Here is a 25,108-nt window from a genome sequence, read left to right as displayed (position 1 = left end):
AACCAAAACAAAGAGCCAAATGAAAGAAATAAGGTGGTTGTACTGGCTAGTTTTATGTCAACTCGACACAAGCTAGAGTCATCAGAGATGGAGGAGCCTCAGTTGAGAAAAATGCCTCCATTGTACCAGGCTGTAGACATCCCTGTGGGGCATTTTCTTAATTAATAACTGATGTAGGAGGCCCCACCCCATGGTCAGTGGTGCTACCCCTGGACTGGTGGTCCTGGGTGCTATAAGAAAGCAGGCTGAGCAAGCCAGTAAGTATCACCCCTCCATGGCCTCTGCATCAGCTCCTGCCTCCAGGTTCATAACTTGGTTGAGTTCCTGTCCTGACTTCTTTTAATGATGAATTGTGATATAGAAGCATAAACTTAATAAACCCTTGCCTCTCCAAGTTGCTTTGGTCATGGTGTTTCATCACAGAAATGGCAACCCTAGCTAAGATAAATTGGTACCAAGGTAATGGAGTATTTCTGTGACAGACCAGACCATGTTTGCGGGGAGGATTGTGGAAGGATGTTGGAACTTTGGGCTAGAAAAGTCCTTGAGTTGAGAGCTCAGTGAGCCATTCTGTCAGAGCTTGGAAGATGTGAATGTTGAGAGCAGTGTAGACAATGAAGGCCTAGCTTGTGAAGTTTCAGAGGAAAGTTTAAAGACTCTGTCAGGACTGCATGCTATTGTACATTAAGATTCTGTCATTCTGGTCAGCTGGGGCTAAAGAATTGGCCATAATTAATAAGAGAACAGCACTGTTGAAGTGATACCTTTGGGTTACTGGGGAAATTGATTCTGGTTAGCTGGAGCTAAGGAGTCCGAGATGATTAAAAAGAGACAAGCATCACTGAGGGGAAACCTCCTTGGATGTGTTTCCTCAGGGTCGGCACACAGAAGATGTATTTCAGAAATGGCTGAGGGTGTACCTCATGCTAACAGCTGAACTTGGTAGAGCCAGGGTCACCCAGGTCGTACTGGTTGTGAGGGTCTAAAGGGGACACAGAGAGAAACTGAGGCTTGGCACTGTTCGGCAGGACTGGAGTCCCTGAAGAGAGCCCAGAAGAGGTCCCAGTGGCAGCAAGGGACCTCAGCATTTTGGAGATGCCAGTACCATGGCATGACCACTCAGAACAGCAGCAGCGGTGGAGTGGAGCCAGCTGGAACCCAGAAAACAAGCTGTGTGTGCTGCTGATGGCAGAGCTGGGGAAGTGACCCAAACCCCTTGAAGGGGCCCCGAAGATCAGGAGTAAATTCCAGATAATTAGACATTGAGTCATTTACACTGTTGGAGCTTGGTTTTGCTTGGTTCAATTTGTGACTGTCCCCTGGCTCTTCCTCTTGAAGAAAGTGTTTAATTTTGATTTTCACAGGAGCCCACAGCTGAAATAATCTGAAATTTTAAAAGAGAGTTTGGATTTTCAAAGATATGATATTCTAAAGGGACTGAACTTTTAATGTGTCCTAATTTGTAAGAACTGTGGGACTTTTAAAGTTATTTATGTCTTACATTGTGATGTTGATATTAATGGTCCACCTTGTGGATATATGAAAAAGAGAAGGTTCTAATTGAAACATGATGTGTTTGTGCATCAAGTTGACAAGGGGTCATTTGTACTGGCTAGTTTTATGTCAACTTGACACAAACTAGAGTCATCAGAGATGGGCAGCCTCTTTGAGAAAAAAAAAATGCCTCCATAAGATCAGGCTGTAGGCAAGTTTGTGGGGCGTTTTCTTAAACAGTGACAGATGGTGGTCCTGGGTACTATAAGAAAGCAAACCACGGAGAGCAAACCAAAAAGCAGAACCCCTCCATGGCCTCTGCATCAGCTTCTGCCGCTAGGCTCTTGTCCTGACTTCCTTTGATGATGAACTGTGACGCGGAAGCATAAGCCAAATAAATCCTTTCCTCCCCAAGTTGCTTTGGTCGTGGTGTTGTTTCATTGCAGCAACAGCAAGCCTAACTAAGATAGCGGCCAATATAAGATATGAAAACAGAATTCCATAAAGACATCCGAAGAAAATTATAGACCCATCTCCCTGGTAAACATAGATGTAAATTCTCAGTAAAATGCTGGCAAACCAAATTCAAGATCACTTACAAAAGAGCATTCCTCATGACCAAGTTGGCTTCATTCTGGCAATGCCAAGATGATTCAACATGTGTCAATTAATAGACTTCATCCATAAGTGGACTCAAAGACAGAAACCACATGATCATCTCAAAGGCACCAAAAAAGGCTATTGACAAAATTTAACATTTCCTCATGAAAAGAGAGAGAGAGAGAGAGAGAGAGAGAGAGAGAGAGAGAGAGAGAGAGAGAGAGAGAGGGAGAGATTAGCGATGGGAGGAGCATGTCTCAACGTAAAAACGACTAGGTGCAACAAACTAACTTCTAGCACCTTGATGCATGGAGAAAATAAATCTAAAAGCATTGCCACTGAGATAAGGAACAAAACAAGGGTCTCCACTCTCCCCGCTTCTATTCAATGTAACACCTGAAGTCTTAGCTACAGCCATAAGACAAGACAAGGAAATCAAAGAAAGATCAATAGGAAAAGATGAAGACAAAGTATCTCTGTTTACAGATAATGTGAATCTATACATAAGAGACGCCAGAGAACGGCTGGGTGAGGTGTTGAGACAGCTGAGCAGTGAGTCGGCCCCGGGGTGCAGCTCAGAATCCCGAACGCGGGTGTCATCAGAGCAAGGCGAGCGTTGGGGTCTCCGGAGCAGCCGTTGCTGTCGCTGGGTCGCTGCTGTCCCGGACCCAGAGGGACATGGCCTAGAGAGGCCTGCAGTCCTAGCACAGGTTCGGGGAGCCCAACCAGTCTCTTCCCCTTGAGTAAAAACCAGTGCTTACCAATTAAAATGGAGGAGATCTCGTTGGCCAACTTGGATACTGACAAGCTGGAGGCCATCGCCCAGGAGATCTACATAGACCTGATAGAGGATTCCTGCCTGGGATTCTGCCTTGAGGTGCACCGGGCGGTCAAGTGTGGCTACTTCTATCTGGAGTTCGCAGACACCGGTAGCGGTAGCGTGAAGGATTTGGGCAGTCAGCCAGTGGAAGACAAAGGAGCATGCGGCCTCCGGCTTTGCTCCCCTCCTGGAGAACCTGGGAACGGGCCCCAGCCGGAGCTGCAGCGGTCACCTCCAGAATTCCAGTAGTCACAACATGAGAGAGGGCGACAGTGACCAGGACGATAATGTAGACTGCTCCCGTGGCTTGGAGGTGTAAGTGAAGTGGCGGGGGGGGGGGGGGGGAGAAAAGAAAAAAGCAGATAAAAGTCCCAGTTACCCTTAAAGATCTTAGCATTTAAAAATGAAAAACAAAACAAAAACAAACAAACAAACAAAAAACCTCAAAGAAGAGAGTTTAGGAGTTTGGATCCATTTGAAATGGTACCCAGTGCCAGCTCCGAAATCCTGTCCAGGCACCGTGCTGTATTTTGGGCTCTATAAACTCACCTGGATGTACAGGATCCCTGTACTGCCCTCAGTACACAGGTGAGCAGCTGGGTACCCAGCATAGAAAATTCTTCCGTTTCTCAGATTTTGCATCTGCATGATGTCAAGGGCTTCCTGCAAAGTCTGGATGCTGTTGATGGTCAGGCCATCATCAGTCAGCTTCAGTGGACTGCTCAGAGGATTCCTAAGCCTCCAACTGGGCCTCTTTGATACAAAATGGACGTCAGGTGTGGAACTTGGATACTAAAACATATTAATTCCTATTTGAATTTGGTAGAAAGCCCTGGACCTTGTCTACAAGAAGTTCAGAATCACCTGTTTTCCAAAGGTCCAGCATTTTCAGTGATTTCAGCTGATGTGGGGACAAGGCCTCGCCTTTGGCTCATCAAAAGCCCTGTCTTGCCATCCGACTCAGAGGCAAAGGTCTGGCAAAGGACAAGGTGGTTTACAAACAATTGAAGATTCTGTTTTGATGCTGTGAGGGTGAAGCGGACCCCTGCAGCTGCATTACCAACCTGGAAGATTCATATCGTGAATTACTGTGGACATAAGTTTGGTGGGACAGTCTTTTCCTACTTTTGAGTTACTGGTGATGTAGCCAGCCTATGGGTCTCTCTCGATCATTATGACAGGTCACCCTGTCCTCCAGGGGCACCACTGGACTATAGAAGAGCACAGTGGCCAGGCGGGAGGGAACTTTTTCCATCTGCCCTCAGTAATGTGAATGAGTTCCATGCTAAGAGCCTGAAACGGGCCTTGCTTCCCTGGCGTGGTTGTAGAACCTCCTCTTCCTGAAACTGGGCAGTGAGACCTCTGCTATGGCGAAGTCAGACTGTCCACACCTTCTCTGCCCTCACAAAGGACAGTACTTCACTCGGTCCACTGGACCTTGTGGGCAGCAGGGGCTGTCTTTGTTCTTGGAAGTTAGGAAAAGACCTCCAAAAGTCCCTGACTTTGGAGGCTGGGATAGAAGTGGATGGGAAGTGACTGGGGGGATCAAAACTGTCCTCTGATTTAGCCCTTAAGTGGGGGTTTTTGGAGGGTAGGAGGGTGGCAGTCCTGAGGTGAGCAGAATAGAACGGTGCTGCTTTGTCTGAAATGTTTTCTCACCTCATTCTGTGCCCTAGTAAAGGGTCTAGCCTCATCTGTCTGGCTTGGCCACTGGATATCTGAGGCAGCTCATGGTCCCCAGTGCTGCTTACCACTCTAGCTTTTATCTGGACCAATTGCAGTTCATCTTCCAGTGTTCCTGCTTCTGAAGCCTACACAAGTTTCCTTTTTTTTATTGTTTTGGGGGTTTTGTTGTTGTTGTTCTCTCAAGTTTTTAAGTTTTTGTGTTGTTGGTTTTGTTTTACCTGTTTTTATGGAAGACTCAGAGGAGAATCTTCTCATGGCTCCCTCTGATTGGATTGGGATGGGAAAATAACTTAATTTTGTGTGTGTGTGAGTGTGTGTGTGTGTGTGTGTGTGTGTTTACAAGGCAGTGTCATGCCTAAACATTTCTCTTATATAAGACTTCCTTGCTGCTATATCTTCTGGCTTTGGTGTGAGTTCTTTCTTGCCATTGCTACTTGGATTTCGCCTCTTAGGACTTAGAGCAAAACCACGAATGCTGGCATACACAAGGATGGAGTTAGCCCTGCTCCACTTTCCTGACCCTATTGTGTATGAATCTTCCTTTTCCCAGGTTCTATTTGAACTCAATATGGACTCATTTAGGTCACTGTACTCAAGAGTCGAGGAAACCATAGTGACTGGGCCTTGAGACTATCTATTGCCTTCTCAGAGTTTTCCAGCTCAGGGTTGGGGCCTAGTTACAGTCTGATGGATCCTCAGTTTCAAGTCCATTATGAGAATTGAAAAAAATGAAACCTTGGCCAGGAACTAAAAATACTTTTAAAAGATAGCTTGCTACATGAATTCTTTCAGCATTCTCAGTGAATTCAAGAAAACGCAATCTTAAGGCTCCTGTCGATTAAAGTACTTGGGAACATGATGAAAGGGAGAACAGCCATGACCTGCTCACTCTTGCCTTTAGCTAGAAAGCTCAAATGCGACTTGAATATTTCCTTTCTTGTCTGTTCTGGATAGAAGGTAAGAAGTGGGTGGTAGTGTGGGGTAATGGTTTGCTCATATGACTTCCATTTTTTGTTCTTGTTATCTGCCTCCATCATTTCCATTAGGGCCATAGTTCCCCAGCCTGTGTGGATAGAAGGTGGGCTCAGTTTGGCTATTCTTGCCCTGAGGGAACAGCTCCTTTTTTGGGAGCTAATGTTCTCCACCATATAGTTGACAGTGGCTAGGAACTCTTCCCTTCCCTGCTTTTCCTGTAACAGCAAAAGCCTGTCCTTCCTCTTCAATTAATTATATTGACCACTCTGTGATCCTATTAGGTATCTGAGTGTGTGTGTGTGTGTGTGTGTGTGTGTGTGTGTGTGTGTGTGTGTGTATGGGGGAAAGGGATTCTTTAAATTTTCTGTGGTTTGTGGTTTTTTTCTTCCATAAATTAGTTCCCACCACAGCATGCCCAGGGGCTACTGCCTGGCATTATCGCATGCTGGGATCATTGGGGGAGGGTAGCATGAAATTTACCACTGTCCTTTGTTTGGGAGATTCTTATTTTTTTAATAAGTAATCCATCCTATACAAACAGCTAATTAACTCTGTGTGTCCCCCTGCCCATGTGGCTGCTGGTGTAAATAAATTGTATTTTCTCATTGCTAAACGGTAACAATAAAATTTTTAAAATATTTTTGCTGTGGGATGTTCTGTATGTCCTGTGGGAGCCCTTCTTGGGTTCCTCGTGGCTTTACCCAGCAGGTCCGCATAAAGGATGATTAGGACCATGGGCCTGAGTGCAGGTGTTTGAGATGGTCTGCACTTGGCTGTGCTGGGGGATGGTCTGTATGTCAAGTTGTTCTGATTGATCAATAAATAAAACCTGATCGGCTGTGGCTAGGCAGGAAGGATAGGCGGGACTAACAGAGAGGAGAAATAAAAGGACAGGAAAGCAGAAGGTTGAGGCAGAGAGACACTGCAGCAGCTGCCATGACAAGAAGCATGTGAAGGTGCCGGTAAGCCACAAACCACGTGGCAAGATATAGATTTATGGAAATGGATTAATTTAAGACAAAAGAACAGTTAGCAAGAAGCCTGCCACGGCCGTACAGTTTGAAAGCAATATAAGTCTCTGTGTTTACTTGGTTGGGTCTGAGCGGCTGTGGGACTGGCGGGTGATAGAGGTTTGTCCTGACTGTGGGCAAGGCAGAAAAACTCAAGCTATGCCGGGCATTGGTGGCGCACGCCTTTAATCCCAGCACTCGGGAGGCAGAGCCAGGCGGATCTCTGTGAGTTCGAGGCCAGCCTGGGCTACCAAGTGAGCTCCAGGAAAGGCGCAAAGCTACACAGAGAAACCCTGTCTCGAAAAACCCAAAAAAAAAAAAAAAAACTCAAGCTACATATTTTTAAGAAAAGAGACGCCAAAGGCGCCATCGAAATCTCTTAAATGATAGAAAATTTATACACTAAAACCAATGGTCTTCTTATATGCCAATGGCAAACATATTGAAAAAGAAATCAGGGGGGAAATTCTATTCACAGCAACTATAAAAACAGAATTAAAATACCAAGGAATAAGCCTAACCAAAGAAATGAAAGACCTAGACAATGGAAACTTCAAGCCATTGAAGGATTGAGGAGGATGCTAGATGATAGACTTCCCACACGACCACAAGTTTCTACCACCTTCTAACAGTCCTGTGGGCTAAGGACCAAGATGTTACTAATAACACATGAACCTTTGAAGGATATCCCACATCCATACTACAGCAATAAGGTATGGCCCTCACACATACCAAATATTTTCAACACTTTATAATTGAAGGTTCTATGGGACAGACATGGCCTAGACAACATAAAAATTAATTACAGTCCTGCTCATAAAGAAAATGACAAGGAAACTTGGAGAAAAAGTTGATTTTAAACACATCAGCTCATCAAGGCATCACAATTTGTGGTAGTTTAAATTCTGGATGATTTTGTCTTCCTACTATACCCAACAGCAATGCTGAAATAACTTGGCCTCCACAGCTGAGTGACTGGTATCTTTATATCCTAAGATGACACCAGAGCCATTTTATTGTCTGCACAGTCCTACATTTCCAATTAACTATGACTCAGATATGACTGTTAACACTTTTTAAAACCTGGGTATCAAGCTTGGTTCAGGGCTCCTTTCCACTTCAGTTTCTTCTGTCACCTCAAACAGCCATAGTGTCTAAAGTACAGGCATGGATATAGTTTATCTCTGACAACCTTCATTTCTCCCTTACCACAGATATTTGCCACTCTGGATTCAGAGAAGACTGGAACTGGAGCTATGCAATGAAACTCTCCCTATGTGGTTGTGTCTGAGATGTTGGTTGGGAGGGGTCCTTCCCATAATGAGGCAGCATCTGCATCAATGGTGTGCATGTGAAGCTTCAGGCTGGGCCTCTGTGTGTCTGAAACCTCCTCAATCTCCAAGAGCCCCTCCACAGAACAACTTAGGTCCTACCTCAGGACAAGTATGTGTCAAAATATTCAGAAGCCACTCTCTCCCTTCTCGTCCCCAAGTGAAGGAGAAAAGTTGAGAAGTACATCGTATATCCAGCAAGAGAACGAGTGTCAAGATTCTGCACCTAAGTAAATATTTGGAGGGAGAGGCTGACAGTCTGAGCTTTCCCAAGATGCCCCAAGTCTGCATGAGGATGTTATGGAGAATGAGTCACTTGGCTCTTTAGACAGAAAAAGCAGTACTGCCTCCTCCATGGACAGGGAAGGGAAAGCATCAGCCATAAATTTTGAGTGTTTACCCTCCCTTAAATTCTGGGAAAGCACGAAGAAATGGGATGATGAGGGTGACTAGTGATAAGTAATGGTGACAACTGTCATGTAGGAAGCCCTAATGGCTATTAGTGGCTCAGAGAATCTCAGTGCCATGTGTTCTCAGCTTGGGTTTTAGACATAATTCTGAGACAAGAAAAAAAAAATCAAACTCCAGATTCTCTTACACACAGGTGGGTATTAAAACCATTCTTAACTGTATGTCTTAAAGTTTCTATCTTCTCACAGTAAAAAAAAGATTTTAGTTGTTTAAAGGTATGTTCCAGAAGAGTCTCCAAGTCAGAGTAAATGAAACCATCTGCTTTTTAATACTTCACATTTTATGGCTTCAAATGTGCTGTGTACAGCCAACCCCAGAGGAGGACAACACTAACTCACACGGACAGAGATAGAGCAAGAGCCAGGGCTTCCCACATATGGGCTGCCTGAGGCAGCCAGAGGCTACAAATGAGCATGGCAATTCACAGGAGAGGAGGGCCCAGTGCAGGTGACTTCTACCTGAGAACCCGAGGATTTCTCACGAGCAGTGGGCACGAGAATCCGATAGAATCAACTCTAACAGAGCCCCTAACAAGCATGGGCCTCACAGTGAAAGCCCTGAGCTGATAGTCTCAACTCTACATCTACTCTGTGGATTTCAGCAAGAAACAAAACTTTCTGTATCCCTTTGTAAACACATGTAAAGTGCCCCATAGGTAGCCTTAAAGGTAATACAGGATCACAAAACACACACACACACACACACACACATAGACACACACATGGCTTATGTAACACAGCTGTCCTTACTGATTTTTTATTATTATTATTATTATTGAAAGGTCTTGGGACTGACATTCAAGGGAGACACTGAATGATTTCCTTTGGGGGTAGAAAGTTATTAGAAGAGTTAACACCATGGTCACATATACAGAAAGACAGACAACAGTGTGGTGGGAGCCCCAGTGAGAATTCAGGCCCCAGAACCATAGGAAGGCAGACACACGGTGGGACTGTTCAGCTCCACAAGGCAGGTTAAGGGTCTCTTCTTACAGGTCTCAAATAAACAGAAGGGTTTCATAGCAGGAGCTTGGAGCCAGGCAGAGGGAAGGAAGGGAATCTAGGGAAAGAGTATATGTATCCAAGGACATGCAAAATCAAGGGGAGGAAAACAGATAGTTGAGGTGTACACATTAAGTGTGGGGATGAGGAGTGTTGACACTCTGAGGTCTATAGACTGCCTTGATTTGAGAATGGACTAGCTATTCTCCTGGAAGCTGAGCACCTAGGAATCTATTTAGAGGGGTTAGAGCTTCACAGATAGACTCTTAGTAGGGGGTTGGCCATCTTCTCACATCCACAGTGCCTATAAAAAAGCAACTTCTGCAGGCAGGCATGGCCAAGGAGTAATCTGTACTGGACACTAATAATTATGTTCTCCTAGAATTAATCTATGAATTTTTTTGAAGGCTTTAGAAGTGTGGGGGCTGGCAGGGGGAGAATGTGTTAGTTCATTTTCTGTTACTATAATAAAATGTCCAAGTGTGTAGTTTGAGTGAGGAATGACCCCCTCATTCAGGTATTCGAACACTTGGTCCCCAGTTGGTGGCACTGTTTGAGGAGCCTATGGAACTTCTGGGAGGTATAGCCTTGTGGAAGAAATTCATCACTGGGAGCAGGCTTTAAGGGTTTATAGCCTCACTCTAGTTGATATTCTGTGTCTTGTGTTGATCTCTCTGCTTCCTGCTGCTGCCAGTACACCAGTCCTTCCCTGCCCTTATGTATTAGTGGAAGTATTAAGGCAACTCCATGTAGTAAAAAGGGAGGTTTATTTTGTGGGGTAACTTACAAGTAATGGGATAGGTTACAGGGTCCGGGAAAGGTGTATTGCAGTCGAGCGGTGTTCTCTGGAGAACTCTGCTTGGTCTACCTCCAGCGTCCAGGATCCAGGAACCAAGAGAGCCGGCACATCCCGATCTCAGGTCTTAAGGGCTTCCTCTTGCCCTCGCCTCATAGGCGTGACAATTACCGGAAGCCTCAATGGGGGTGGTACTTCCAGGTCAAAGCTGGAACAGCTATCCACTACACTTATGCACTCTATCCCTCTGGAACCAAAAACTAAAACCCTTAAGTGGCTTTTGTCAGAATGCTTTATCACAGCAAAAAAAAAAAAAAAAAAAAAAAAAAAACAACAACAACAACAAAAAAAAATGTTGTGGTTTAAATGAGAATGGCCGCCATAGACTCATATGTATAAATGTTTAGTCACCAGGGAGTGGCACTATTTGAAAGGATTAGGAGGTGTGGCCTTGTTGGAGGAAGTGTGTCACTGAGGGTGAGCTTTGAGGTTTCAAGAGCCTAATCCAGGTCCAGTGGTTCTCTCTTCCTGCTGCCTTTGGATCCAGTTAATCCCCGCTATGAGGATAATGGACTAAACCTTTGAAACTGTAAGCAATCCCCAATTAAATGCTTTCTTTTATAAGAGTTGTCACGGTCATGGTGTCTCCTTGCAACAATAGAATACTAAGAAGTTGGTATCAGGGAGTGGGGTGTTGCCGTGACAGGCCTGACCATGCTGCTTGTTGGTGGAATGTGGACTTTGGGACTTTGGATTAGGAAAGCAGTTGAAGATTTTAAGTGGAGCTTACTTAATGGGCCATACTAGAATGAGCATGGAAGATTGACGCTGAGAGCAGTGTAGATCATGAGGGCCCAGCTCAAGAGGTTTCAGAGGAGAAGAGTATGGTAAGTGTCCTAGAGGCCATTTTTGTGATATTTTGGAAAAGAATATGACTGCTTTTTGCCCCTGTTCAAAATATCTCCCTGAGGCTTAGTTGAAGAGTTTCAGATTAATGACACTGGCAGAGGAGATTTCAAGACAGCCTAGTATTAACTTTGTCGCACAGTTATTATCTGTGTCTAACAGTATCATAGTACCTGCCACATGGTCACTCTTAGGCAGGTCTATAATGAAAAGGAGCAAGGTACGAAAGGAAAAATAATGAATGAACAGGTTTGAGGAGAAAAGGGGCACCAGGAAGCGTAATGGAGCTAAGGTCTGTGCTCAAGGAGATAAAAAGATGCTAAACAGAATAAAGGGAGTAGTGACCTCCCAGCAGGACCCCACCCAAATAAGCTTCCAATTTGTGGAAAGGAATTAAAGAAAAGCTTAAACAGTAAAAGAAACTATCGAAAATAGAAAGCAGATGTAATTGAATAAAGGGACCATGTTCCAGCCTTAGCAAGCAGCAGAACTTGGCAGCTTTAGCTAAGTGACTCTGTCTTCAGAGTCAGGGCTACAAGAAAGGGGTTGTGGAATCTGCCTCTGTGACTAAAGAAAGCCACTGTGGCCAGGCATGTGTCAGGGGTGTCCCTGCACAGAGGTCCAGAGAGGCCATTGTGTGAAGAAGTGAAAATGAATCCTGGGTTTTGTTAGGGATCCCAAGATGTTGGAGATGCCAGAGTCATGGGATACCCGCCAAGAAGAACTGCCAACAGGGTGTGGAACAAGCCTAAGAGAAAGAAGTGTGTTGCAATCAAGAAGACTAAAAGAAGTTAGAGATCTAAAGAGCCCTTTGACATCAGAAGTGTAGATGCAGAGTTTGGAGTTTGCCCAGCTGGTGTTTGGTCTTGCTTTTGGTCAATATTTCCTCACTATTCTCCTTTCCCTCTCTTTTGGAAAGTCAATGTATATTCTGCACCATTGTATGTTGGAAGTATATGATCTGCTGTTTGATTTTGAATTTGCAGGGGGTTATAATTAAGAGGTTGGCAAGTGTCTCAGAAGAGACTTTGAACTTTGAAACAGTATTGAAACTGTAATAGACTATGGGGACTTTTGAAGTTGGACTAAATGCGTTTTTCATTTTTATTTGTCGACAAGCCTGTGGGGGCCAGTAATTGGAAGATGGTGATCAGAATAAGAATGGGCCCCACAGGCTCATAGATTTGAATGCTTATTCTAGGGTGTGGCACTATTTGGAAGGATTGGAAGGTATGGCCTCGTTTCGAGTAGGTGTGGCTTTGGTGGAGGAAGTGTATCACTGAGGGTGGGCTTTGAGGTTTCAAAAGCCAAGCTAGACCCAGTGGCTCTCTCTTCCTACTGCCTTCAGATCTGGATTTAGTACTCTCAGCTACCATGTTTGCCTACGTGTAATCATGCTCGCTGCTATGAGGATAATCAGGTAAACCTTTAAAACTGTTAGCAAGCCCCAACTAAATGCTTTACTTTATAAGAGTTGTTAGGGTGTCTCTTCACAGCAATAGAACAGTGACCAAGGCAGTAACTAATACAGAAATTAATTGGTACCAGGAAAGTGGGGTTGTAGCTGTGCAGAAATTAATCACGTTTTGGAGAAGTACTTTTTAGACTAGAAAAACAACTTAATTGTATTCAGAATTTAACAAACCATTGTGGCAGGATCCTGGGGAAAGTAGTGCTGAGAATAATGTAAACAATGAAGGCATGTTCACGGGGTTTCAGATGGGGCAAGGCTCTACTAGCACCCATTCATGTGATGCTTTGCCACAGAATCTGGCTATACAATGTCCATGTCTGGAAATTTTACCTCAGGCTAAACTAAAATATAGTGGATTATTTTATCTGATGAACAAAATTTCAAGACAACAGAATGTTGAGTCTGTGGTGGGGTTATTGCTGATCATTCTTACGCAGGTCAGCAATGAAAAAGAGCTACACATGACAGAGAAAGAAAACTTTTAAATGTACAGTCTGTGAAGAGAGCACTAGGAAACTTAACATTACAGTAAAACCATGTTCTGAAAAAGAGGCAGGAATTACTGGATAGAATAGCACCATTAAAAAGAAGATTCCTGCTCTGCAGTGAAACAGTAGGAAGGGTCCCCTGAATGTAAGCCCCATCCAGCTAAGAACCCAAAAGGGTTTCTTACCCCAAGAAAGCAATTGATCTCATGTATAGAGACTGCTCTGTGATTCATGATCTCTAACATATATTCTGTGCCATTGTATGTTGGAAGTATAGAATTTGCTTTTATATTTTATAGAGGATAACAGTGAAGAGATTACCTTGAACCTCAAAAGAGACTTTGGACTTTTGAACATGGTTGAGACTGTTAAAGACTATGAGGACTTTTGAAGTTGTAATAAATGCACTTTGTAATATGAGATGGCCATGAGCCTAGGGGAGACAGGGGCAAAGTGTGATGGTGTGAATTAGAGATTTCTTCCATAACCTCATGTATTTGAACATTTAGTTCCCGGTTGGTGGCTCTCTTTTGGAAGGTTCTGGAACCTTTAGAGGGACAACCTTGGTGACAGGAGAAAGTACATCATTTGGGGTAGAATTGAAGCTTTGTAACCCAACCTATGTTTTATTTCTCTCTCTCTCTCTCTCTCTCTCTCTCTCTCTCTCTCTCTCTCTCTCTCTCTCTCTCTCTCTCTCTCTCCCTCTCCCTCCCTCCCTTCCTATCTCTCCCCTACCCCTGTGGATGAAAATGTGATTAGCCAGCTTCTTGCCCCTGTGGCCAAGCTATTCTTTCCCTGCCATTATGGATGCTAATCCTCTGGAAACATAAACGATAATTCGCTCTTCTGTAAGTTGCTTCTGTCAGAAGGTTTTATCACAGCAGCAGAAAAGTAACTAATACATTAAGATAACTAACTTATAAAGAAAATAAAAGTTGTATTATGCCTCAAATCTAAGAAGTTTATACTTTCTGTGGTACCAGGGAAGACAAAAATAAGAAAGCCATAAAATAGTCAAAATAATTGGCTCTTAAAGCAGAATACACAAAATGATTGCAAAGCTGCTCATTGGGTAGGATCACACTAGCCTTGCCCCTTAACTTCACTAAGGACGTTCTCTTCGTGGAACTTGAGAGTCACAATGATTATGCCTATTCACTAAGTTGTTTTAAGAGTTTTGAATGCCTGTTGTAATAGTCAAGGTTCTGTAGAATAACAGAACTTATAGAATGAATTGAGGCACATACACACACACACACACACACACACACAGAGAGAGAGAGAGAGAGAGAGAGAGAGAGAGAGAGAGAGAGAGAGAGAGAGAGAGAGAGAGATTTATTAGGATGACTTAAAAGCTAATCTAACAATGGCTGGCTGTGAATAGAAACTCCAAGAAGTGCTCAGTCCTCAGGCTGACTGTCTCAGTGGTCTTTGGTATATGCTAGAATTCTGAAGAAGGAGGCTCTAATGCCATTTTTGGCTTTTAGTTCCTGATGTAGCCAAGTTGACAATCAGAGTAGCCATCATGCCTTCCCTCTCTGAATACCTGTGTCTGTGTTCCTATCAGTCTATTGCTCATATCTGTGACCATGCTCCTATATTTATCTATTGTTCCTACCTGTGTCTAGGTTTCTATCTATGTCTATGGTTCCTTTCTGCATCTATGTTCATATCTGTGTATATAGTTTCTGTCTGTGTCTCTGGTTCCTATCTGTCTCTAATGTTCCTATCGAGGTCAATGGTTCCAATCTGTCTATGATCCTGTATGTATCTATTGTTCCTATCTGCCTCTACTGTTCCTATTGCTGTCTATCTTTGTATCTGTATCTATGGGTTCTGTCTGTGTCTTTGGTTCTTATCTGTGCTTATGTTCCTCTCTGTGTCTATGTTCTTATCCATGTCTGTAGTTCCTATCTCTGTCTATGATTCTGCATGTATCTATTGTTCCTATCTTTGTCTATGTTTGTGTTTGTGACTATAGGTTCTGTCTGTGTCTATGTTCCTATTGTTGCCTATGTTTCTATTGGTGTCTATGTGCCCATCTCTCTGTATATGTTCCTATCCGCGTCTCTGCTCAGTCTGTAACTATGCTCCTTTTTGTGTCTATCTTCCTACCTGTAACTATGCTCCTATCTGTGTCTATCTTCCTACCTGTATCTATGCTCCTATCTGTGTCTGTGGTTTCTGTCTGTGTCTATGGTTCCTATCTGTGTCTGTGTTTCTATTCATATCTATGTTCCTATCCATGCAGATAGGAATATAGACACAAACAGGATGAATAGACACGGTTAGGACCAACTGACATGGATAGAAACATAAGCACAGACAGGAACAACAGACATAGATAAGAACAGAGACACAGATAGGAACAGTAGACACAGGAACATAGATGCAAAAAGGAACACATGGATAGGGACATGGACGCAGAAAGGGACCATCCACACAGATAGGAAACAGGCACAGATAAAAACAAAGACACAGACTGGAACAATAAACATATATAGGATCACAGATACAGATAAGAACATAGACACAGAAAGGAACAATAAACAAAGATAGGAACATCAAATCCTGCCTATGATGAGATGTTAACATCTTGAATTTTGACATTAGAATACAAACAATAAAAATACAATGACTTTATTCATAATCTACTCTTAGATTAAGACCTGTCACTTTGAGACATGTCCATTTCAAAAGAGCAGGTGTGGCATTCTGGGAGAAATCTAGCCACACCCTCCCACAGATAAACTCTATGTCTTTTTGCAGGTCCAGCAGCAAATGTTAACAAGAGTCCAACTAAATGCAACCATCACCCCACTGTTTAGCCCAAGAAGGCCTTTTGTTATAGCCTTACTTCTCATCTAATGCCTCCAAAAGGTAGTGTCTCCAAGTAACATAGTCCTTCTAATTAAAGCTGTATCTCACCTTACAGCATCCTTCCCTCCAGAAACCTATAAAACATAAGATATTCCCTTGTTTCTCTGGAACTGAAGTATCATCCTCTCCCTTCAAGAACCCCATCATACTATCTGTAAGGGCTATCTCTGTTAATGAAGCTCTTCTTTCTGCCCAAAAGCTCATTCTAATCCTTCAGGGTCCCATCATCACTACCCACAGTAAAGATGCTCTAACTCTCCCAGTAAAGCTCTTTTAAAGGGTAATTCATGCCAGTACCTTTCTACAGGCCATTAAACATCTTTTATTATTTAGATAACATCAGTGATGATGATTTATGTTTCATTGTCAAATCTTTCCTGAAACTGTAGGCTTAAAAAAAAAATCTTGTGTTGAACACAAAGAAACTAGAAACACTGTGGAAGCTGAGAGTCAGACCTAAACGTCATTCCTTGTGGGGTAAAATTAGAGAAAGCTCATCATTGTACAAATAACAATCAAGACCATGAAGAAAAATGCTGAAAGTGGTGTCTCTGCAGCAGATTCCTCCACTGACTAACCCTCTCTAATTAAGACTTTCTCAAAGCCCTCAAAATCACTGATCTGCATCTAGTCAGAACTCAATTGACAGTTCATGATCAACCTTACACTTTCCACCAGTCTCAATGCCACGCAAACTGATTCTCTAAGCTTAATGTCTGTGATGCATTGTTTTTACACTCTATAACATGGCCTGAAATTTCTTTGCCTAATTGTGTTCTATATAAACCTAAACCCCTAATTTCTTTCTATCAGGAGAGCTCCCAAAAAGAACATTTAATTGATGAATTGATAAAATTACCAGGATTCAACATCCAGTTTGAAATTAGGCATTAAAATGTATGAGAAAAATATTGAAAAGATGAAAAAAGATAGTCATACATATGCAAATATATGAAAATTAAAGAAACCGAATCAATTTCACTGGTCAACGAGAAGGCAATGAGAAATTTAATAACTGGCTTCAGGTTAGGAGGAAAAAAACTACAATAGAATACTATTTTAACCCTTGCTATTTTATGAGAGGTTCTGGGGAGAGAAATAAAACATTTCCTTATTCCGAGAACTGACTGAACCTCAGTACTCACTGGGAATCCCAAATCAGCAAACGGACTTGTTTTTCAGAACAGTTTTTCCAAACATTGATCACCTATTTCAGGACCGCTATCCTACTCCCTCTTTCTGAAGATATCCAAGAGAGAGAGCCAAATGAAAACAGTTAAGAGTGAAGCCGCAGAACAGAGAAGGCACCAGGAATGGAGGAAATGACCTTTGTGGTCACTCCTGGGAATAGGAAGGATGTTTTGCCCCATATGAACAGAGAGGGAGAGACAGACGTACCAGTGGCATTGCGTTCCATGTTTTCCAGTCCAGTGGATGCCGCTGCTACTCCTGAAGACATATTATGCAAGAAAAATCAAAGGTAGGAGAGAAGAGAGATGTAGTGGGAATGGAGGTAGCATGGGTTCCTCGCATACATTCTTAAGCAATGCTGTTGGGACAAGCAGTAGAAATGTCTGGCAAGCAAACAGGCATAGCACTGATGCAGGGCTAAGGAAAGGGGTCTGAGTTCTTCTTGTGGCCAAAGCCAGTGGCCAGGAAAGCATGGCGGCTGCAGCAGCCCCTGGTTGTGATGGCAAGAGCGTGGAGCTCCTCTCTCACCTCCAACCCCATCAGGAAGCAGAGAAAAGGGAATGCCAGTACTCTCTGGATCCTCAAAAAACTACCAGCGAAAAAGATTTTGAGCCAGACATTTTGATCTTGAAGTGAAGAGAGCCGGGAAATGTGCTCTGAAGATGATGAAGTCCCCGGCAGAGAAGCAAGAGACCAAAGCAGAAGCCGGGGAATTTACCGACAGAAAGGGAGGAGAAACCTTTCAAGTATGCGGAAGTCCATTTTACCATGCAGGGTTCTGGTAAGTCGCCTCTCAGCAAGGCCCTCTCTGACCACTCAGCTCATCCATCCATGCTCGTGTATCTCCTGCTGACACAAAACCGCCTTGTGGGCAGGAACCCTGAATCCCAGGACTTGGAGCAAAAGGAACAATGAGTTGGTGTGTTAATTCAAGGACTCGTTGACTTTCATTGAAGACTTTCCAAAACTTTAAAGTTTCATCTCTAAACGTTTTCGATTGAATGACTAAAGAAACAAATGAGAAAAATACTCCAGTTTATTTCCTTATATCCCAAATAATAACAGAGTCATGGAGTCGTTGTGGACTATGGGAGGGAAGAGGGAAAACAGAATTAAGCGATAAAGTCACCAAACAAATTAAGTCACCAACCTTTCTACTCAGTCTTAGATTCTGTTGCTAGCAATTATTTTTAGCAAACAGTATCTATCCTTTTACTATGTACTCTGTATAGGAAAAGATGCAGAGCTAGTAACAATTCCTAAAAACCAAAGTATACAAAGGAGCCTGGCTTCATGACAAGCCAAACACTGAAAAGACACCTGAGGTGCTTAATGAGACACTGTAAGAGTCCATTAAGGAAAAGGAAATGTGTTTCACTAGCCACTGTAAGCAAAACAACAAAAGTCATTTCAACTCCTGCCTAATTAAATATCTCATTTCTTGGAGTCACAGAATAATTCATCCCTGGAGATAGGCATTTCCTTATCATTATTAAAGCCATATTTAATATTTGTCCTAAATAAATTACAAAGCTAAAAGCAACGTCATTTGGGGGTCAAACATTTCACACTTCCACTTAGCAGGGCTCATAGCAACGTTTGAATTTGATTTTAAAACATTAAATTTGGACTGGGAAAGTGGCTCAATGTTGAGTGCCTGTACAAAGTCCTGTTTTCCAGTGCCCAAGTCTGAAAAAGAACACTGTTAAACCCTGTTTTCAGAGATGCAAATGGAAGTGGTAAATGAACCTGATGATAAGGGAGCAGATGTGGGTAATAGCAGTGCAACGCCTTTGTAACTGAATAGCTTAGAGAGTGAAGCTGCTTGCTTCTCTCTCTCTGTGTGTGTGTGTGTGTCTGTGTCTGTGTCTGTGTTTGCAGAACCCAGGTTCTTGAGCACGGTAGGCACTATGCAACATCCCCCGTTCCATAGAGTCACTGTTTAAAGATTCATCTAAAATGAATACTCTTGGGGACAGTGGTCTTTCCAGAGCAGCTGTCGCAGCCTCGTTCCTATATGGACTCATAAGAGAGAAGGGAAAGCTGGCACCTGCGGGCAGTCTTGTGCCTGCACAGACACAGAGCCAGGGATGGATCCTGCCGACCAGGTGTGAAAGAGAGCTTGGTACTGCTTTTTCAAAAAACAGGAGGCCATTTCCATTTTTAATAATACGTTTACTATATTATAAAATAACAATATATAAAATTAATATATAGCTATTCTCTGGGTGTCTCTATTATTATACCACAATTTTTATTGTCGGTTAATGTTATAGGAAAGAAAAAAATTAAAAATTTAAATTGTTAGCATGAATTTTGGCGTTAATCTTTATATTATACAATTCCCATTTTAAATTTAAATATAAGAACATTTCATTTCTCTGCAAAAATCATCAAAATTACAAATTTCCTAGTTCATGGTCACACATGAATATTTATTTTGCTCTCAGAAAAACAAAGGAAACACTGCACAAAAGGAGTCCCCCATTTTCACTTTTGCTTTCTTACTATAGCACATTCTATGGACACCCTTGACCTTTGGCTCACTGGTAAATCAGGAAAGACTTAAACAAGAAGCTATGACAACCCCCCTTTTGTACATGTGTGTATTCGTGTATGTGTAATGCTTGTGTGTGCGCATACAAGTGAAGGTCAAAGCTTGAGTCTCATCTGTTCTTCAATCACTCATCCTCCATCTTCTTTTTCAAAATTTAAAAAAAAAAATGTGTATGTATGAGGATTTGCCCACATGTGTGCAAGTATACCACATACGTACCTGTTGCCAACAGAAGCAAGAAGAGGGTGTCTGATCTCCTGGAAATGGAATTATAGGCAGTTGTGAGCCACCATATGGGCGCTGGGAACCAAATCTGGGTCCTCTGCAAGAGCAGCCAGTGCTCTTAACTGCTGAGCGGTCTCTCCAGCCCCCACCCCACCCCCATTATTTCATGAGTCTCTCACTGAACTTGGAGCTTGCTGTTTTGGCTAGGCCTTCTGGCCTACCATCTCCAGAGGTCATCTGAGCCAAACTGTGTTTCTTTCATTGGCCTTATCTGAGCCATCCTTCCCTAATTCTGGACTGTCCAGGGTCAGGGTGGGTTTCTGTAGCCAGCCCCTTTTCCCTACAGTCTCCCTCTCCCAGTTCTGTGGTTCCAAATGTGTGTCATCCTGCCCAATAGCCCCACTTTTCACTTTCTCTTGTGTCGTGATTTTCAGTGGTAATTTGTAGAGAAGCAGCAAGAACAAGGGATGTGTTAGTGGCCCAGGACCACTGGCGTTTCTTAGAATACTGCTGTCCACTTTTGAAACATTTCTGGTTTAAGGGAGAGCAAACCTCTCAGGGTTATCAACTCTCCACTTAATCATAAACGACACCATTTTTATGTTCCCATTGGGTTTTGATTAGTTTCCATGCATTGGTCAGTATCTGCTGTGACTCTGTGGCCTGAGGGTTTGCAAAGGTTATATGCAAAGGGAGTGGCAACACATGGAATACGCACGTGTTCGTTATCTCTTCTGCTTACGCACATGCTCCATTTCCTCACCAGATTCACAAAACACAAAGTCAAAGCTTAAGTTATCCGATGGGTAAACAGATAAAGAAAATTTGATATATGTATATGATGGAAAGTATTCAGTCTTTGAAAATCAATGAAATTCTGCCATTTGCAACAGTGTGGATGGACTTAGAGGCTACCACACTAAGTGAAATAAGCCAAACTAAGAAAGACAAATTCTGAATGATGTCACATGTAGAGTGACATTTGTCTATATAGGCAAACTCATAGAACCAGAAAGAATGTAGTTGATAAAAGCTGGAGACAGGAAAGAGAATAGAGAGGTGATGGTCAAAATTTCAGTTATACAAGGTAAGCAAGCTTTGGAGATTGAGTATACAGTATGGCGACTATGGCTAGCCATGTTATGTTGAATATTTGAAATCACTGAAGTGGGTAGACCGCAAGGGCTTATACCACAAACATTATTATGTGCGGTTCAATGTCTGCACATAAAAGAAACACGAAAGAGAAACCAAACCACTTTGATTTCTTTATATCACCTGATGCAAATTCTGTGACCACTTACAACCACTTTCAAAATATCTTTTTCTGGAAATGAGATAAACATATCCACCCTATCATCTTCTTACATCAGCATGCTTTCATCTTTGAAATGAACACTTCCAAAGCAATACAGGGAAATCTTTCATGTTTTTCTGATGATCTGGGAGATGGACAACCTTCAGCAGGTTGACTCTGCCTGCTCCAAGAAGGAGATGGTCTAGGGGACAAAAACATTGTCACTGTCCTCTCACCACACAAACAACATCAGAAAGATCTCTGGTCCTTCTAAGTCAGTGGTTCTCAAGCTTCAATGAGTATGGTGAGTAACCCGGAGAGATTGCTAAGACACACCCCACCCGGCCCATCCCCAGGGTCTCTGCTTCTCTAAGAACCACTGTCCTAGCTGTCAGATAGATCCAATAAGGGAACAAACACTGTGCTTTAAGAAACAAACAAATAATCTTCTGGTTGTTGTTAAAGAGAATGAAAACATTCATACCTCTAACTCTAAAATTTACCTTCTGACCTCCAAAGCATTCTTAAGTGAATTTTAGTGATTAATGGTAGGGTAAGTATCTATTCTTGCTTTGTTTTGTTCTTAGGACGTTACTATTTATTTGACTTATCATGGTTACAGGGAGCACCACGGTGTACGTGTGGAATTCAGAGGACAGCTCAGGAACTCATTCTGTTCTGTCCTTCTACCTTGTGAGTTCTGGGGCTCAGAGTGAGGTTATCAGGCTTGTTCAGCAAGCACTTTTACATGCTGAACCATCTCTCTGGCCCCAGCATCCATTCCTAAACATCAAACATATGCCTAGCATCAGCACACTGAATCTCTTTTTTGTCTTCCTATTTAGAAGTTTAGGCATAGCTATTTATTTTTAGCTTGGCAATTTTGGAAAGAATGTGAGTTTTTCAGTTCAATGTAACATATAATTAAAGAAATTATATTGCATTAAAAGAAAAACTCATCTAAAATTTACTTCTACAAAGCTAGGTGTAGTGGTGTACACCTAGAATTCCTGCACTTGGAAGCTGAGACAAGAGGATCACCAGTTCAAGACCTAGTATAGACAATAAGAATCTGTGTGGTGATGTATTGTGTTCCCCAGTATTATGCACCCTAATCAAGTTTATCTGAGGACCAGAGGAAAAATCCATCCACTATATTAAACATAGAAGTCAGACAATGGTAGCACATGCCTCTAATCCTAGCATTCAGGAGGCAGAGATCCATCCAGATCTCTTTGAGTTCAAGGCCATACTGGAGAACAAAGCCAGGCATAGTGACACATGCCTTTAATCCCAGCACTAACCATAGAGGTCTGGAGGTCTCTACAGATAGACAGAAAGTGATGTAGCTGGGCAAAAAGAGGAAATGAGATGTCAAAACAGAAAGGTATATAGGCATGGGTATACAGGAAGTAGGTCTCTTTGGAGACTGAGGTGTCAGTGAGGTGAGGTTGCCTGTGCCTTTTCCTATTCCTCTGATCTCTCAGGCTTTTGCCCCAATATCTGGCTCCGGGTTTTTCATTAATAAGACCATTTAGCAATTTATCCACATTTCTGTCTCAAAAGAAAATTATTTTCACACATATTTATAGATTTTCTTCAAAACTTTAAAAATAAGTAGTATATATGAAGTTAATTTTTCTAAGCACATACATAATAATGCAGCTGTGGCTTCTACCAATTATGTATAATTTTTGTTCAGCTGAAACCACATGTTAAAATGTACAATTTGAAATATCTTTTGCCATTTTCTATGGTAATATAGTAAATAGTATCTGAACCAAAAGATCAGAACACCTGAGAGTACTAAATATTTACTATACAGAAAGTAAATGATATCATGATTGCAATAAATGTACCACATATTAGTTTCCTAAATTGTATGGTATATGTTAACATCCAAAGGAAGTATTTTCATTTAGTAGTTAAGGATTGATTTGAAACTGCAAATTGCTAAGTCTCTGTGTTTAAGTTTAGTTTTAATTGATTTCACACTTCTTAAATTTTTATATTTATCAAAGCAGGGTTGTTGTTTTTTTAAGTGACATCATATGCTTGTTTCACAGTCTACCACTATTTGACTCTCTGAAGTTTATTCCTTCAGTTGCATGGGCTAAATATGATAAAAAGATATTTTTTGTTGTGAGATGTCTTTGGATGATGTTACTTTTTAGTATTTAATGTTTCAGTTAATAACGAAGCATGGTCTTAGTAACAACCCCACCCAGAAGCTCATTTTAATGATGCTTTCTCTTCCTCTCAAAAATCTGAAAAGTACTACTGTGCTGTGTGGACTTACAAGCCATTTGGCCAAAAGTAACAAAATGAATAAATGGTTGGAGTTAGTGAACAGTTTCTAGCTAACACAAAGAAAAGCAGTATGTGTGTGGCCGCTGTAGATATGAAAATCAGTAGGGTTGGTCGTTGGTTGGGTGCACTGGAACGGAGCCCCTACATTCATCATCACATACCCAACCTGTTCATCCTAGGCCTGTGATACAGCACCGTCTTCTCCAGATCTTCTCCGGGTCCATCACAGATACGCAGTACCAGATGATGTCTGATGTAGCTCATCAACTGGCTAAAAACAGTCTGAAATGCAAGAGGTTCAGCACACTGAATCAGCCCAGCTAGTCCTCCTTCTGGGGCCCAATTCTTCTCCCATCTTTCCTTTTCATTTGGTGACCATCAATGTTCAACAGTCCTCTGAGGTTCCTTTAGGTCCCTGTTTTTTTCTTGGTGTCTCTAGTTTGACTTGCCCTGGTATGTCACACATGGAATGTAACTACAACCACCACAATGGTTACTATGCAAATGCTAAGAAAGCATTATGTAACTACGCAATTAAGCTCATGATTTTCTACATGAAGATCCATTCTGTTGTATTTCCTCTGTGAGCTAAGACTCTTCAGACTCTACTAATGAAAACAGCTTGTTGGAGTAATTCCATGTTTTGCCTGACTGTGGTAGGACTGAAGCCGCTGCGCACCCAGCACCTCCTCTCCACCTTCCCTGGTTCCAACACTTACATGCGTCTTGCACGTGTCTAAGAGATGCGGTAAGATATTTGACTCCCGTAAGTATGTGACTAGCTGATGTATTTACAGACAGGCAGGCTGTGGAGAAAAACCTCACTTTGTATTTTAGAAAGGAAAGAACAACCTGAGAATATGATGCAAAGCAAGTGGCCCAGAGTCTGTCTATATTAGCTTTTTCACAATCAGCTGTAGTCGTGTGCAGTGGTCTGCTAACCTCTAGAAGGCACAATAGATGAGAAATTCCTATGGCTGCTGCCTGGTACCCAAACACAAGTGATAGAAAATTATCTGGGACATAAATGAGATGTCCTAGGAGCTCCAGTTAGAATGATTCATACCAAAGGTTAAATGAGAATTAAAAAACATGTGTTTGCCTTCACAACCATGGTTTCTTACTACAAGCTGTATCATTAGTAGAGTATAAAGAGTCTTAACTCACAGAGGAAATGTAATATAACAGAATCGATCTGTCTTCATGTAGAAAAATCATAAGCTTATTTGCATAACTACATAATGCTTTCTTAACATTTGCATGGTGACCTTGGGATGATTGTAGTTACATTCCATGTGTGACGTAAACACCAGCTCACAAAGCAGGACAGTGGTCTCACTCAACCTGCACCGATGAGCCACACTGCTGTCTAGGTTTGCCTCTGACAATTTCCTTTCCTCAGCCTCTCCTCCACTCCCCGGCCCCACTCTTCTCTCACCCATTTCCACTGTTACTTTGCTTTGTTCTTTTTTATTGTTGTTGTTACCCTGTTTAGTTTAGTTTTTAGTAGAGATCTTGCTATCTATCCCAGGATGACTTGTAACTCACTATATAGTCTAGGCTAGTCTCAAAGTCAGAACCCTCCTGCCCCAACCC

General features: G+C 42.3%; 1 protein-coding gene across 1 annotated transcript; it reads left to right on the top strand.

Annotated features, from left to right (window-relative positions):
* The first annotated feature begins 2,718 nt into the window (after positions 1-2,718).
* Positions 2,719-3,238, top strand: LOC114700473 (ataxin-7-like protein 3B). The gene has a single exon (XM_028880095.2). It carries the CDS (start codon positions 2,864-2,866, stop codon positions 3,161-3,163), a length of 300 nt encoding a protein of 99 aa, XP_028735928.1. The 5' UTR covers positions 2,719-2,863; the 3' UTR covers positions 3,164-3,238.
* Positions 3,239-25,108: the final 21,870 nt, after the last annotated feature.

This window comes from Peromyscus leucopus, chromosome 6 (assembly GCF_004664715.2).
Source record: "Peromyscus leucopus breed LL Stock chromosome 6, UCI_PerLeu_2.1, whole genome shotgun sequence".
In the NCBI taxonomy this organism is placed as follows: Eukaryota; Metazoa; Chordata; class Mammalia; order Rodentia; family Cricetidae; genus Peromyscus; species Peromyscus leucopus.
The sequence above is the reverse complement of the archived record's forward strand: the minus strand, read 5'-3'. Positions and strand labels throughout refer to the sequence as shown.

Bases quoted from the DNA above. Each gene is read 5' to 3' on its own strand.
- LOC114700473 (XM_028880095.2), top strand. From the start codon at position 2,864: ATGGAGGAGATCTCGTTGGCCAACTTGGATACTGACAAGCTGGAGGCC.